The sequence below is a fragment of the Salmo trutta genome, chromosome 29, assembly GCF_901001165.1.
Source record: "Salmo trutta chromosome 29, fSalTru1.1, whole genome shotgun sequence".
Lineage (NCBI taxonomy): Eukaryota > Metazoa > Chordata > Actinopteri > Salmoniformes > Salmonidae > Salmo > Salmo trutta.
Genome location: NC_042985.1, coordinates 43,160,808 through 43,176,035, shown reverse-complemented (window position 1 = coordinate 43,176,035; position 15,228 = coordinate 43,160,808). Strand labels below are relative to the sequence as shown.

At 39.7% G+C, this 15,228-nt stretch overlaps 1 protein-coding gene across 1 annotated transcript; it reads left to right on the top strand.

Annotated features, from left to right (window-relative positions):
* Positions 1-11,104: 11,104 nt before the first annotated feature.
* On the top strand, positions 11,105-12,787 carry LOC115167752 (protein FAM240B). The gene is made up of 3 exons (XM_029722386.1): positions 11,105-11,287; positions 11,576-11,700; positions 12,590-12,787. Exons 2-3 carry the CDS (start codon positions 11,579-11,581, stop codon positions 12,699-12,701), a joined length of 234 nt encoding a protein of 77 aa, XP_029578246.1. The 5' UTR covers positions 11,105-11,287; positions 11,576-11,578; the 3' UTR covers positions 12,702-12,787.
* Positions 12,788-15,228: the final 2,441 nt, after the last annotated feature.

Below are 15,228 nucleotides of genomic sequence, written 5' to 3'. Positions count from 1 at the left end.
CACAACAATTGAACCGCTCTCCTTGAAGTTCTTGATGATCCGATAAATGGTTGATTTAGGTGCAATCTTACTGGCAGCAATATCCTTGCCTGTGAAGCCCTTTTTGTACAAAGCAATGATGATGGCACGTGCTTCCTTGCAGGTAACCATGGTTGACAGAGGAAGAGCAATGATTCCAAGCACCACCCTCCTTTTGAAGCTTCCAGTCTGTTATTCGAACTCAATCAGCATGACAGAGTGATCTCCAGCCTTGTCCTCGTCAACACTCACACCTGTGTTAACGAGAGAATAACTGACATGATGTCAGCTGGTCCTTTTGTGGCAGGGCTGAAATGCAGTGGAAATGTTTTTGGGGGATTTACTTCATTTGCATGGCAAAGAGGGACTTTGCAATTAATTGCAATTCATCTGATCACTATTCATAACATTCTGGAGTATATGCAAATTGCCATCATACAAACTGAGGCAGCAGACTTTGTGAAAATTTATATTTGTGTCATTCTCAAAACGTTTGGCCACGACTGTATATATAGGTGTGTTGACACATGTAGCTAGCTACCTAAGGTTAACATGCTGAATGTGCCTCACGCAATACTCTTGGGTACAGATACCCTGAGAACAAGGTTCAGGGAAGAACTTGACCGTAGAGCCCAGCTAGCTAGCTATTTGCCAGCTTTAGGTAGTTAGCTAGGTAACTAATGTTAGCTGTCAAGGTTAGAAAACTAGCAAGCATGGAAAGTATATTCTGTGTAGATGTTAACTAAGTTAGTTGGCCAACTGTCTAGCCTAGTTGGTAGGCCTACCAAAAACGGCAGCTAACGTAGCTAGCTAGTTGTTGGTATTCTGCTGGATGATTTAGCATAGATAATGTTAGCTGGCTAGCTAGCAAGCTATCGTTAGCTAGCCAACACTAGGCTGGCTAGCTGGCAAATGCTAACTAGCTACCTGTGCTAAATCATCCAGCACAATTACTGTATCCAAAAAGCTAAACAAATTGCTTCGAAAAACCTATATTCTCTCTCCTGTATGGACGATTTTGTCTCATCCACAACACTTCTTCTTCTATGGTATATTGGCGCCAGTACCCCTTGAAAGTCTCCAATGTAAACTCCTAATTCCCAAAGAAATTTCTGACGCAGCCACAATAATGTCTAGTTTCTTTGACACTTAACCTGTACAGATTATAACTGTGGCATGAATGCCACAAAATCCACCTTAACGCACATGGTATCTTTTCACTGGCAGCAAACATTTACTTGGCCTACAGGCTACCATATTATCAGCTGAGTCACTTGTTTTCTCAACTCTTTTAATCGCCTCCGCATAGCAGATTAGATTGGGGGGGGTATTTTTGTTGTCTCCGCCTTATTGTAGGCAATATCAAGTTGGTGTATGAACGAATGGGTTATAGAGCAAACAAAGCAATTATCATAACATAGGTTGTAATATAGCTTTTTTACTGGCTTGGTTTCCCCAGTGATTTTACCCACGTACCGTTACTGCAACCCTGGCATCCACTTCCGCCATCTTCCTTTTTCCTGCTCAAACACTTGGTTCTTTCACAGCATTCTCTTATGTCTGGATTTTGCACACAACTTTTGTCTCAATCCCGGTTCTTTGCGCACTTTCATGTCAGTGTCAACACAAATTGTGGGCACATTTGAGGTCTTCCTTTTTTAGAGCGCGTTGCACAGATGGGCAGATCTTGACATGAAGCCTTATTTCCTGTGACTTATAAATGCACCAATGCATCTCATCCAAAAATGAGAATGGGTTTCAACCGTGAAACCCTTGCAAGGTTACATGATGAAAAAATATGTTGTCTTATGCCCATTTAAAGTGCATTTATAAACCATTATTAAACCAAGCCTAATAGGATCACAATTTGGCAAGCACTGAATGACTATCTCTCAATTTTAACCATAACTGTTTATTATGTGTTTAAAAAAATTATTTAGAGTTGTAGTCCAAGGGCCACCCACCAAAAAAGAAAAGGCATTCTGTGACCCAAGAAACAGAAGTTTCAACATCATTATGTGGATCATTTTATGAATATGAACACTGTGGTTGAAAACTTGTAAAAGTTGCACATTAATTAAATATTATAAATCAAAGGTACAATTTCAAAAGCATAGTGCATTTGGGGGTAATTTCCCCTCGCAACATTATGAGGTTGCCATGTTACACCTTGGTTTCAATTGTTACACACTTTCCATCCCACTGGGAAAATATTCGTTGAATCAATGTTTCCACGTAATTTCAACGAAATTCAATGTGACGATGCTGAATCAACGTGGAAACTGATTCGATTTCAAAAAAGTCAACAACATAAGTGAATATAGTATTTTTTTACCTAAATCCAATGACATGGCGACCTTTTTTGTTGATTTCGTGTTATATTCACGTTAGTTTACAAATGTAAATAAAAACTGAACTGACGTCTGTGCCCAGTGGGGTTGTCCATACTTGCAGAAAGCAACGCATGTACCGGACTGGAGGAATCCCAAAATAATATGAGATAAGAAGCTGTTGAAAGGTTCATTTTAGGGACGCCCATGGTAGCGATGACAAGTTGATAGGCCACTGTGGAGTGGATTTACAGTGGTTTAAATGGACACGTAAAATCTGATTTTTGATTTGTCAATAACTCAGCCATCTCTTAACCAATCCCTTAGCTTTTCTCAAACTAAGTTAAGAGATATACCATGGGCCTACATACACATTTGGTGTTATTTGAACTTATGGTTCATGAGAATACGTTTTTCAAAGGTTTTCAAAAATTTCTAAGATGGAGGAAAATATATCCTGACAGACCTACAAACAAGTCCCTAGGTCAAACGGGGCAGCGGATATGAGGGTTTATGTGAGACTGCTTATAACGGCGCCACCTATAGGCCAATTGGTGCCATTATTTTTGACCATGTTACTCATGTCCTCTAGTGTACCAAAACAAAAAAATACCAATCTATGCTTGAGTTAATTGACAAGGTCAATAATTTGTTTTTGAATAACAATAGGTTTCACAGTTTACTGTGAACCCCTAATTACACTGTAATGAGGACCCCATACATTGTGTTACCAGTCTTATGCTACACCTGGAGAGACCTCATTTTGATATTTAATAAAATGTGTGACACGTCTATGTAAAAAAGTGATGTAATCAATGGCCAATGTTTACTCTTTAAATTGAGGCTATGACAGTCTATTACAAATCAGTCTGACAGTACTTTTGACAGTATTTCAATCTGAAGGAAGTATGGTTTGAAGTGACTGAAATGCATCAGAAAGGTATTGGGAAGTTCAGAAGATCATCAGGCAATAATTATGTATGATCTTATGTATAGAAAAGAACATCAGTAGCTAGGTTTCCATCCAATTGGGAATAGATTTTCATGTGAATATTCTGGAATCCACATGAAGAGAATGTGAGCATTTTCCTCCAAACGGACTTGTTGCGAATAAAAATCAGTGCATGATGAGGTAGTGCACACAAAATGTACTTTTTCACTTAAGTTTTCATGTACTGAATACAATTCTGAAGTTCAATGTGTTTCCATCGCATTTTCAACTCTACCTGATAGTTTAGTCACAAAAACTGTCAAATAGCAAATGTGCCTACTCTGGTCTTGGCACCTGCGCTCTAGCCAACAGCTTGCAGATACAGCGCGGGTATGCTGTGCGGGTTGGCTAGTCTACATGATGAGATTATTATGGATAAGAGCGAGAATATTTGTATTTCTCAAATGGCAGTCAAGCATCGATCATCATGTCACCAGAATAAGACCCTCAATATGTATTGGAAAGCAGCATCAAGCTCATCACTGTGCACTTTCACCACACTGAAGTTCATCATCATTTATTCCATCCAATGGTGATTTTAGCATGTACATCTTGGTGGGGCAAACTCCCCAAAACATGTTTTGATGCATGCCAGCAAAGCCATTAATCAACACAACACTAAACAATACATCAATTGCACTATAATGGTGACAAACGGTGCCTACAAACTGTTAGGACATACAGCTGAAGTCGGAAGTTTACATACACCTTAGCCAAATACATTTAAACTCTGCTTTTCACAATTCCTGACATTTAATCCTAGTAAAAATTCCCTGTCTTAGGTCAGTTAGGATCACCACTTTATTTTAAGAATGTGAAATGTCAGAATAATAGTAGAGATTTATTTCAGCTTTTATTTCTTTCATCACATTCCCAGTGTGTCAGAAGTTTACATACATTCAATTAGTATTTGGTAGTATTGCCTTTAAATTGTTTAACTTGGGTCAAATGTTTTGGGTAGCCATCCACAAGCTTCCCACAATAAGTTGGATGAATTTTGGCCCATTCCTCCTGACAGAGCTGGTGTAACTGAGTCAGGTTTGTAGGCCTCCTTGCTCGCACACGCTTTTTCAGTTCTGCCCACACATTTTCTATAGAATTGAGGTCAGGGCTTTGTGATGGCCACCCCAATACCTTGACTTTGTTGTCCTTAAGCCATTTTGCTACAACATTGGATGTATGCTTGGGGTCATTGTCCATTTGGAAGATCCCTTTGCGACCAAGCTTTAACTTCCTGACTGATGTCTTGAGCTTCGAAATATCCATATCATTTTTCTTCCTCATGATGCCATCTATTTTGTGAAGTGCACCAGTCCCTCCTGCAGCAAAGCACCCCCACAACATGATGCCGCCACCCCCGTGCTTCACGGTTCGGATGGTGTTTTTCGGCTTGCAAGCCTCCCCCTTTTTCCTCCAAACATAACGATGGTCATTATGGCCAAACAGATCTATTTTTGTTTCATCAGACCAGAGGACATTTCTCCAAAATGTACGATCTTTGTCCCCATGTGCAGTTGCAAACCGTAGTCTGGCTTTTTTATGGTGGTTTTGGAGCAGTGGCTTCTTCCTTGCTGATCGGCCTTTCAGGTTATGTCGATATAGGACTCGTTTTTACTGTGGATAAAGATACTTTTGTAGCTGTTTCCTCCAACATCTTCACAAGGTCCCTTGTTGTTGTTCTTGGATTGATTTGCACTTTTAGTACCAAAATACGTTCATCTTTAGGAGACAGAACGCATAGATGTCCTAACCGACATGCCAAAACTATAGTTTGTTAACAAGACATTTGTGGAGTGGTTGAAAAACGAGTTTTATTGACTCCAAGCTAAGTGTATGTAAACTTCCGACTTCAATTGTACATAAAGCTATCCCAACAGCAGTCCCAACACCTTACCTCTGCTACACCTGGCTATCAGTGGAGCCTTGTCTGGCAGCGAAACACTTAATTCAGCCTCATTTACTGCCTTTTAAAAAACATAGCTGATATGGCTGACTTGCTTAAACAAATGTGGTTTCTAATGACATTTGAGATGTACAAACTATGGCATAAGGGGACGACGAGCGGATAAGAGGCATTTCATAATTTAGATTAAGATATTAAGGAACGAGCTAGGACTGACGTAGTCAATATAACTTTGTTTTCAGATCATGGGCCACTCTTACAGTATTCTCCCTGTACACAAAGTCAGAACTGTAGGATAAATAAAGAGGGCATATAAGCCGACAATGAAAGCTCTTACAATATTCGATGATGACATTTCTCTAAAACAGGCTATAGGCTACATGTGCACCACCAAGTCAGAACAGTAGGCTAAGTTATGAGGATAAAAGGGACCACATTTTCAGGGTGATGCACATGGGCTACTAACAGCTTACTACACAATATACACTTAGTGTTACTTCCTTAGCTACAGTATACATATCTCACTGGCATATTACATAATTTATGCAGCAGCATACAAGACATATTTGGACTTGTTGAACTGTGCTCACTTGAACAGGAAGATGGCGCAGTGGTCCTTTGTGGGCAAATTTTCTCATCAAACTTTGCCATCAAAGTCTGGCATTCTCTGGATTTATGGTGCTTTCAAGACAACTGGGAATTCTGAAAAAAACAAGGTAGAATCATGATGTCCGTGATCTTCAGGTCAGAGCTCTAGAAAGAGGCCGAGGTCCCGACTTGGAATTCCGAGTTGGATGACCGTTCAAAATGGAGCTAGTCTTTTTCAGTTCTCAATTGTCTTGAACTCACGGAAGTCTGAGTTTTCCCAATTCCGAGATTCCAGTTGTTTTGATCGTGGCAGAAGTCATGCTGGATTGACAACATGGCCAATGTTGAATGTTTATCATTTAAGTTTGGAAAAGAGACCCTTAATAGCAGGAATAGCAGGCAAGTGATTGTTTTGCAACGCTTGCAGTTAGCCACTGATTTCTTCCAAACCATTCATTGTTGAATTTTCGACATCCAACTTGTTGTGTAATGTTAATGTCCAATGGCCAAAGAGTACCGATACACTTTATCTATAATTTCTCTTTATGTGACAAGGAATGAAAAGGATTTGCCAGTAGATTGTGGACTTGATTCATGATGATGAATGCGAGCTAAAACTTTGAAAGTATGATGTTGACACGATCAGTCCATTCAAAGCTACGGTAGTTATAATGCAATTTGACAGCATTATATCTGTGGCCAATGACCTTCAGCCTTCTTGGATGGGCACTTCTAATGTAACTCTATGGCAGCACCCAGGGGCTTCAATTTTCAATCTCTCCCCGTAGATCTTGCGGTGAAGTAGTGTTCCCATGAGTGAGAGAACACTGAGCCAATCAAGGAGCAACTAGAGAACATTACCAAACCCTACGCTCTGTATTTTCCACTGGCTGCCACCACCACAGAAAGCACTGAGCTAGGCTGAAACACCTGCATTTTGGAGCTGACTTAGTCAAGAAAGCAAAAAAGAGACCATGTTTGTATGCGGCTTTATTAGCTCAATGATTATTCTTTTTTTACATTGTTTGCAAGCTGATGACAAAATAACATGCAAAACAGGCAAAAAAAAAAGGTGGGGCTCTGCCCACCTGCCCTGAATGATAGGTCGCCACTGATGGTTCTATTTAGCACCTTTTATTTCAAAGATAAATACAGTGCACTCGGAAAGTATTCAGAACACTTGACTTTTTCTACAATTTGTTACGTTACAGCCTTATTCTAAAATTGATTTAGTCATTTTTTTCCTCATCAATCTACACACAATACCCCATAATGACAAAGCAAAAATAGGTTTTTATACATTTTGGCTAATTTATAAAAAACAGTTTTTGCTTTGTCATTATGAGGTATTGTGTGTACCCTTTACTCAGTACTTTGTTGAAGCACCTTTGTCAGTGATTACAGCCTTGAGTCTTCTTGGGTAGGATGCTACAAGCTTGGAACACCTGTATTTGGGGAGTTTCTCCCATTCTTCTCTGCAGATCCTCTCAAGCTTTGTCAGGTTGGATGGGGAGCATCGCTGCAAAGCTAGTTTTAGCTCTCTCCAGCGATGTTCGATCGGGTTCAAGTCCAGGCTCTGGCTGGGCCACTCAAGGACATTCAGAGACTTGTCCCGAAGCCACTCCTGTGTTGTCTTGGCTGTGTGCTTAGGGTCGTTGCCCTGTTGGAAAGTGAACCTTCGCCCAAGTCTGAGGTCCTGAGCAATCTGGAGCAGGTTTTCATCAAGGATCTCTCTGTACTTTGCTCCGTTCATCTTTCCCTTGATCCTGACTAGTCACCCAGTCCCTGCCGCTGAAAAACATCCCCACAGCATGACACTGCCACCCCCATGTTTCACCATAGGGATGGTGCCAGGTTTCCTCCAGACGTGACCCTTGGCATTCAGGCCAAAGAGTTCAATCTTGGTTTCATCAGACCAGAGAATCTTGTTTCTCATGGTCTGAGAGTCTTTAGGTGCCTTTTACTGAGGAGTGGCTTCTGTCTGGCCACTCTGCCATAAAGCCTGATTGGTGGAGTGCTTCAGAGATGGTTGTCCTTCTGGAAGGTTCTCCCATCTCCACAGAGGAACTCTTGAGCTCTGTCAGAGTGACCATCGGGTTCTTGGTCCCCTCCCTGAACAAGGCCCTTTTCCCCCAATTGCTCAGTTTAGCCGGGAGGCCAGCTGTAGGAAGAGTTTTGGTGGTTCCAAACTTCTTCTATTTAAGAATTATGGAGGCCACTGTGTTCTTGGGGACCTTCAATGCTGCAGACATTGTTTGGTACCCTTTCACAGATCTGTGCCTCGATACAATTCTGTCTCGGAGCTCTACGGACAATTCCTTCGACCTCATGGCTTGGTTTTTGCTCTGACATGCACTGTCAACCTGTTTACCACAGGTGGACTCCAATCAAGTTGTAGAAACATCTCAAGGATGATCAATGGAAACAGGATGCACCTGAGCTCAGTTTCGAGTCTCATAGCAAAGGGTCTGAATACTTATGTAGATAAGGTATTTCTGTTGTTTTTTTTTATACATTTGCAAACATTTCAAGAAGCATGTTTTCGCTTTATCATTATGGGGTATTGTGTGTAGATTGCTGAGGAAAATGTTTTATTTAATCCATTTTAGAAAAAGGCCGTAACAAAATGTGGAAGAAATCAAGGGGTCTGAATACTTTCCAAATGCACTGTATACCAGTTTTATTTTTTGTTTAATTTGCACTTCCCAAACTATCCACCTTCATTTTATGATATTCTGTATCCAAAAAAGGAGCAATGCGAGTTCATTTTAATGCAGCGCTATTGTCATTTGGAATTATTTCAAATCATGTTTTTTTCATCAACAAGACATTTTCTAGCCTTTCACAAAATATTTGTCTCTTGTGCTTTTGTTTTAAATGGAAGATGAGTCTGAAGTGTGTGAATGTATGCTCTCTTCACTCTCAGTCCCAACTAATTCCTTGAGAGTTGGCATATCATTCACATAGCTGGATATATTCAATATTGATTCAGATGCCTATATTATTATAACTGTACTTAGGGAGGTAATTATTGATTGATTACTCTTCCAAAATGTATCCAAAGACAACTGAATCAGTATATGGGAATGATAGTGTAATTATAGTATGTTAGCAAAGGCTCTGGCTGTACCCAAAATAGACCACATGACAACCCTTGTTACCTATTTTTAATAGCGTTGGCGTACAGTGTGTCACACCCAGAGGAAATTAAATGTCAGACATGTGTTATCACATTTATCATCACAGCTACCCTCTCCAAAAAGTATTTGTTACACTGACCACCAGTGTTAATTGCCTCATGGCCAACATAGATCACTTTCTCTCTCCACACAATGTTCTCTGTGCCCCTTTCACTGATTGGCCGAAGTAAATGTTGTCATCGTTCTGCCTTGGACATGTCTGGTGCAATACTATGGGAATGGGAATGGGAGTGGGATACCAATTGTCTTCATTTTAGACCTCATTCAGCATGTGAGTGGCGGCTTGATTGTTGTGGTTGATTTATATAGCAATGATTTATTGAGCTTTTTAGACGTTATAACCTATTCATATTAAAAAGATCCATGTGATGAAAAGTTATTTTGGATTTTATAGCCTTGTTTATTAAAAAAAGTTTGTAAGGCCAACATTATGAGGGAAACTTTATCACACATCTGAGACAGGTTAAGTTCACTATACAAAGAAAACAAGTATGTTCTATGGACTAAGAGGAGAAATTATAATAGTAAAATTCAATTAATGAATCAGATTTATTGTGAAATGTATCTATATTGTATACATTAACCAGTCATGTCAAGATGGCATAGATGACTATATAAAACTTCTAGTTTTTAAGCAAAGATAAAATAAATGCAATTCAATTTTAAGAATTTGTAGGGATATCAAAACATTTTCTTTTTTTTAGGATGAGTGTCGTCTTGCGCTATTGTTTTCAGAGAGTTAAAACAAAGGAGTAGTGGCAGTATAACATTTTCAGAACCAATACTATTACCCTTCATCGGCAGTCAGTTAACACACAAAAAACACTTAATATCAATTGCAGCTTCAAACAGTGGCTGCAGTCCAAACATTTAAAAGACACACCCTCGTCCACTTACCCTCACCTTATGCCCTTATGTCACCATCTTGGAGGGCAGTCCAAATGATTAGCCAAGCAAGGGAAGTTTGCAACGTAAGCCCCTCAGCCCTTGTGTTTAGTCGGCTTTGCAAGTGTACAATTATGTTCACTCCGGGGCCTGAAACTCCCCATAATTCAATTCGCGACAATAGTACATCCGCTAAGAAAAGTCTGCGAAAACGTAAAAACAACATCAATGGAGAAGTCAACATACAAGTGTAAGTAAAAACAAATGCAAATACGTTCGAAATTGCGCTACTAATGCACATGACGGCACAAACACATCTTGTAAAAAGTAAATATGTTTTTGTTTGGTTATCTTTTGGAAATTGTAGAAATAAAACATTTTCCTTCTTCTGAAGTTCCAGCTAGGAAGGCAAATGTTAGCTAATTAATTTGCTAGCTTTCATACAGTAGGCTTATATTAATTATATATTTAATATAAGTAGACATGCACTCATAATTGACTGTAGTGCATATAAAGCACCCACAAGCTCCCGGTGGCTGAAAACACAATCATCACGGGATGAACTAATTTCCGGCCAAGGGTGGTCCATTTAAAAATCATTCCTTCCTCCCTCGCCCCTTTCCCTGCAAGTTTATTCTCGTCAGACGTCATGACACATCATCAGAAGTGTCCACTTAATTTGAGGGCTGAGAGGATAAGGTGTGTCTTTTAAGTGTTTGGACCGGAGCCAGTGTCTTTATATTGCAAGTGCAACAGTTCATCCAATCATTGAGGTTGTCATAAGGAGTAAAGGAGTTGTCAAGAAGATGTCAAGGATTTTCTGGTCATAAATTAAAACCTGATACATACATCAGTTTTCCAAGTAACACGATCCACAGCTACCCAGCCTAGCCTTGCTGCTCTCTCCTCTCAGGGGCCACCGTCTTAAAATGTGGCGCGAGCCATTCAAATTGAATAAAAGAGGATGATATCAAATGACTAATGTGATCTAGCCAGAATGAACAGAACAAGCCAATCCTTCTTTTGGTGCTGGTGTCATTGGAGTAGTGGGGGTGGTTAGAATAAGGCCAGTGTGGGAGGCCCCTAATGCTGAGCTGAGCACTACTACAGCCGTGCTATAGGTCCCCTCTAAACGTAATGTCATCAGACGTAACAAAGGGAAGTAACGTTATGTTTTCCCCTCCCTTCCAAACTCTTCTCAAAAAGGCCAGATGACACGAAGGTCTTATGTTGTCGGCTCTTAAATAAAGCTCAGCAGGGGACGCGGGAGAGGGGAGTCTTTCATCGGCACCACATCCACCACGACAGGACTACACAGTACATCCTGTGACATTGAGGCTCTTTGGGAGAAGAAGATTCATACCCACAGAAGGTTGGTTTTAAGGATCTATGCATGCTGTTCCTCTTATTATTCCAGCTGGTTGGAACTCATTGTCTCATCACTAATATCTGACTACATATACTGTAGCTACTAGCTACTACTATACAAATACATGTTCAAGATGAAAAATGTATTACTGTCAAGAATAAACATAATTGACATTGATTTTCTGAGCCATTGAGAAATGTGAGACATTGCTTAGCTTTTTCAAACCAGAATCAAATCTAACAGAATTTAAGTGAGTCCATGTTAACTAATTAGATGTGTATTTTCTTCTAGGAAATGAATGTGGCTCTTATTCATGATAAGCTTTTTATAAAAGATCTCTGGGAACAAAAAATTGCTAAACACGACCAAAGGACAGAAACTGAAGACATGAGGAAGAAAAATAGTGCTCTCACCAAGTAAGTATTGTTGGACATTCTGAAGGGATACACTTCTGTGCTATAAGAATACTGTACAGGATATGAGGAAAGGGTACTCAAGGGAAACAAAGGTCTATTTATTTATGTTTTTGCAGAACTTTTCTTCTTCATATTTGGATTAGGAATACATCCTGCTGTGAGTGATAAAACTTCCACAATTTAGGCGATATCACTTTCGACGCATCTGCAACATGTAACAGACCATGATCTTGTTACGAGCAATATGTTAACGCTAAGGGCATCTCAGGACAACTTACACTGACAATCGTATTAAAGTACTTGGCCATAAGAATCTCTAATCACAGAAGCAAAAGCGCACTCTAATATCTCATAACCCCATGGCTAGTCCGTGGCTAGTCCATGTAATCATGTGTATATCCCTGATCTGAGAAGGACTGGAAAAACTTTAGGGAATCCGATATGATAATCAGAGAGTGTTGAGTGATATTAGGGGATGCCATATTCCATGCTTAGCTGTCCTACAATAGCCTGTGCTGCTTGAAGGTTAGAGGATTATCAGACACAGCAGTGCCATAGCAGTGTCACAGCAGCAACAAATGCAATAAGCCAAGTAGATGTGAGGAAGGTGGCAGAGCCATCCTTTACAAGAGCACGGTGTCACAAATAATAAACCCATTGGAAGTCCTAGAGGAATTGTCGAAGAAATTTTGCCTGGGTGCCCGTCTGTTTCTGCTCTCTTGCTAATGGAGTAGGTAAAAGCACAAACAGATCTGTAACCAGGCTAGAAAAAAATCCATTGTCCTAACAATACACATACAATTAAGTAGCCTAAAGCAATATTGGAAACGTATGGCTTATGGAATGTGTCTGACTTTAAAAAAAACTATAATCCTTTGTCTTTACATAGGCTGCGAGACGAATGGCACCGAAGGCTTGAGAGTCGAACAAAACATCTGAAGAAATTAAATGACGAACTTCTGAGGAAGAGCAAACTTGCCAAACAGGCAGATGACACATAATGGAGTGTTGCATTTGTCCCCTCTGTTCTCGTGAAGAGTGATGTATTTTTTCTGATATCAATAAAAAACATGTTTTATCATGGTCACTCCTGTTTTGTCTCACACTGAGGGAAGATTCACTATTGAGCATACTTTTTAGTCCAGCATTATCTATACTTAGGTTTAAGGCTTACGCATAGGCTTAAGTAGGCTTAAGTGAACGAAGCGTACACACTTGCAGTTAAAACAGGTTGAAGAGTGTTGGAAACTGACCCGAGGAGTTCAGTTTTCTCAAGTGTATTCTAGTATCACTGTAAATGGACTACAGAAGTCAACTATATAAATTGTGCCATTTCTACATGGAACAATGACACTATTGGTATGAATATAGGAAGTTTTACTGAGATCATGTATAACAATATCAAAGTAGATTACGTTGGTAAATATGCCAAATGATTTTGTAAGTTGATTTATTTCTGTTGGAAAATATTCAGTATCCTAAGCAGTCGGTGAAGGCATGTAGGTATTTATCACTTTATAAACTATAGGCTAGTGGCTATGAGTAGATATTTTTAAATACTAAGGCCTAAGACACTTATGCTGATATATTTGTGATACCTCCTCAGGAGCAGCCGAAGCATCACCCAGGCCGGTGCTACACTGTTGTCGGTGGTGCACTAAGACATTCAGAGGAAGTATAGGGGAATGAATGTTGGAGATGGCAAGGTGCCTTGAAGAAGAGCTCCTGGCCTGTCTGTCAGACTGACTTTCTCCCGGACCCTGGCTGCTGTAACTATCAATACCCTTCTCTTCGCTCAATCCTGCCTTTCCAAACTGCCTCTACTTCTATCTGAAGTAGGCTAGAGACACCATTTGCTTTCCTTTTTTATATATATATATATATATATATATATATATATATATATATATATATATGCCTGTTTATTTTTTGCTTTGCAAGTTATAGGGACCACAATGGAAATAAGTCTCTGACTTTTGTGATATCCCTGTCATGTTTTGAAAATGTATTTACTGTGTATGTGTGTTCTACATATTAACTGGTAATTAGAAATAGATCTATCTACCTCTATTCCAATGAAATTGTCTGCCACTTGTTTTGGTAGACATATTAGCCACTCTAAAATATGCAGTTTTGTCACACAACACAATGCCACAGATGTCTCAAGTTTTGAGGGAGCGTGCAATTGGCATGCTGACTGCAGGAATATCCACTAGAGCTGTTGCCAGAGAATTGAATGTTCATTTCTCTACTATAAACCGCCTCCAAAATTGTTTTAGAGAATTTGGAAGCACGTCCAACCGGCCTCACAACCGCAGACCACGTGTAACCACGCCAGCCCAGGACCTCCACGTCCAGCTTCTTCACCTGTGGGATCGTCTGTAATAAAGCACTTTTGTGGGGAAAAACTCATTCCAATTGGCTGGGCCTAGCTCCCAAGTAGGGCCTAATGAATTTATTAAAATGTTCTGATCTCTTTATATGAACTGTAACTCAGTAAAATCTTTAAAATTGTTGAGTGTTGCATTTATATTTTTGTTCAGTGTAGTTAGAACAAGTTGTCAGAGCACTACTACTGTGACATATTCACACAATGAATAGCCTAAAATATTGGAATATCTCAGCTGTTAGCTATTACTGTACCGACCACTTGCCAGTCTATAGAGTAGTCCTAGCCAATTTTGCATGCTGGTATTATTTTCCAAGACCAATGCTAGTTGTCCATCTTTCAACATCACTATATGGAAAATCAACAATTTGTCATGTACAAACATTTTCAATTACAGAATGGTCAACATAAAAGGTATATAACACAAGAAGATAATTTAAATTAAGTAAATACAGCACAACTAGAGAGCACAAGGCTCCCCAAATGCTTCTGACATGCAGCCGTTTGCACCCAACAGGTGGTCTGAAGGGCATTCATTATCATGTCATGTGTACTCTCTCTGGTAGGCAAATGCCTGACTGACAGCAGTGGCAAAATGTGTTTACTGCCCTGTCAAACTACAGACGGTATGTCACTGTATCACACTCAAAATATTGATTCCTTGTGCCAATGCTGAAAGATGTTGTCATGAGCACGATTCACTACTACTCAGCAATAGCCCAGGTTCTCACCCTGTGTATCTTATATAGTATGAGAGTCAAAGTCTAGACCCACATTGACAAAAAAAATCACAACTCATTATAGCAAAATACTCCCATACTTAATGAATGTGATGTGTTTTCAGTAGGTAAAGTATTAAAGGCAAAGTCAGCGATGCACAAAGTAAACAGCTATATGCGGCCAACTTATTACATCATATCGCCGAGTCTCAGTTTAAAGTAAGCCGTAACAGTTGGAGAGTCTGACCTCTATTAAATCATTTAAACCTTTAACATCACCACTCAAAGTACAATTTTATTTATACACTACCGGTGAAAAGTTTTAGGCATTCTCTCAACTAGCTTCACCTGGAATGCTTTTCCAACAGTCTTGAAGGAGTTCCCACATATGCTGAGCACTTGTTGACTGCTTTTCCTTCA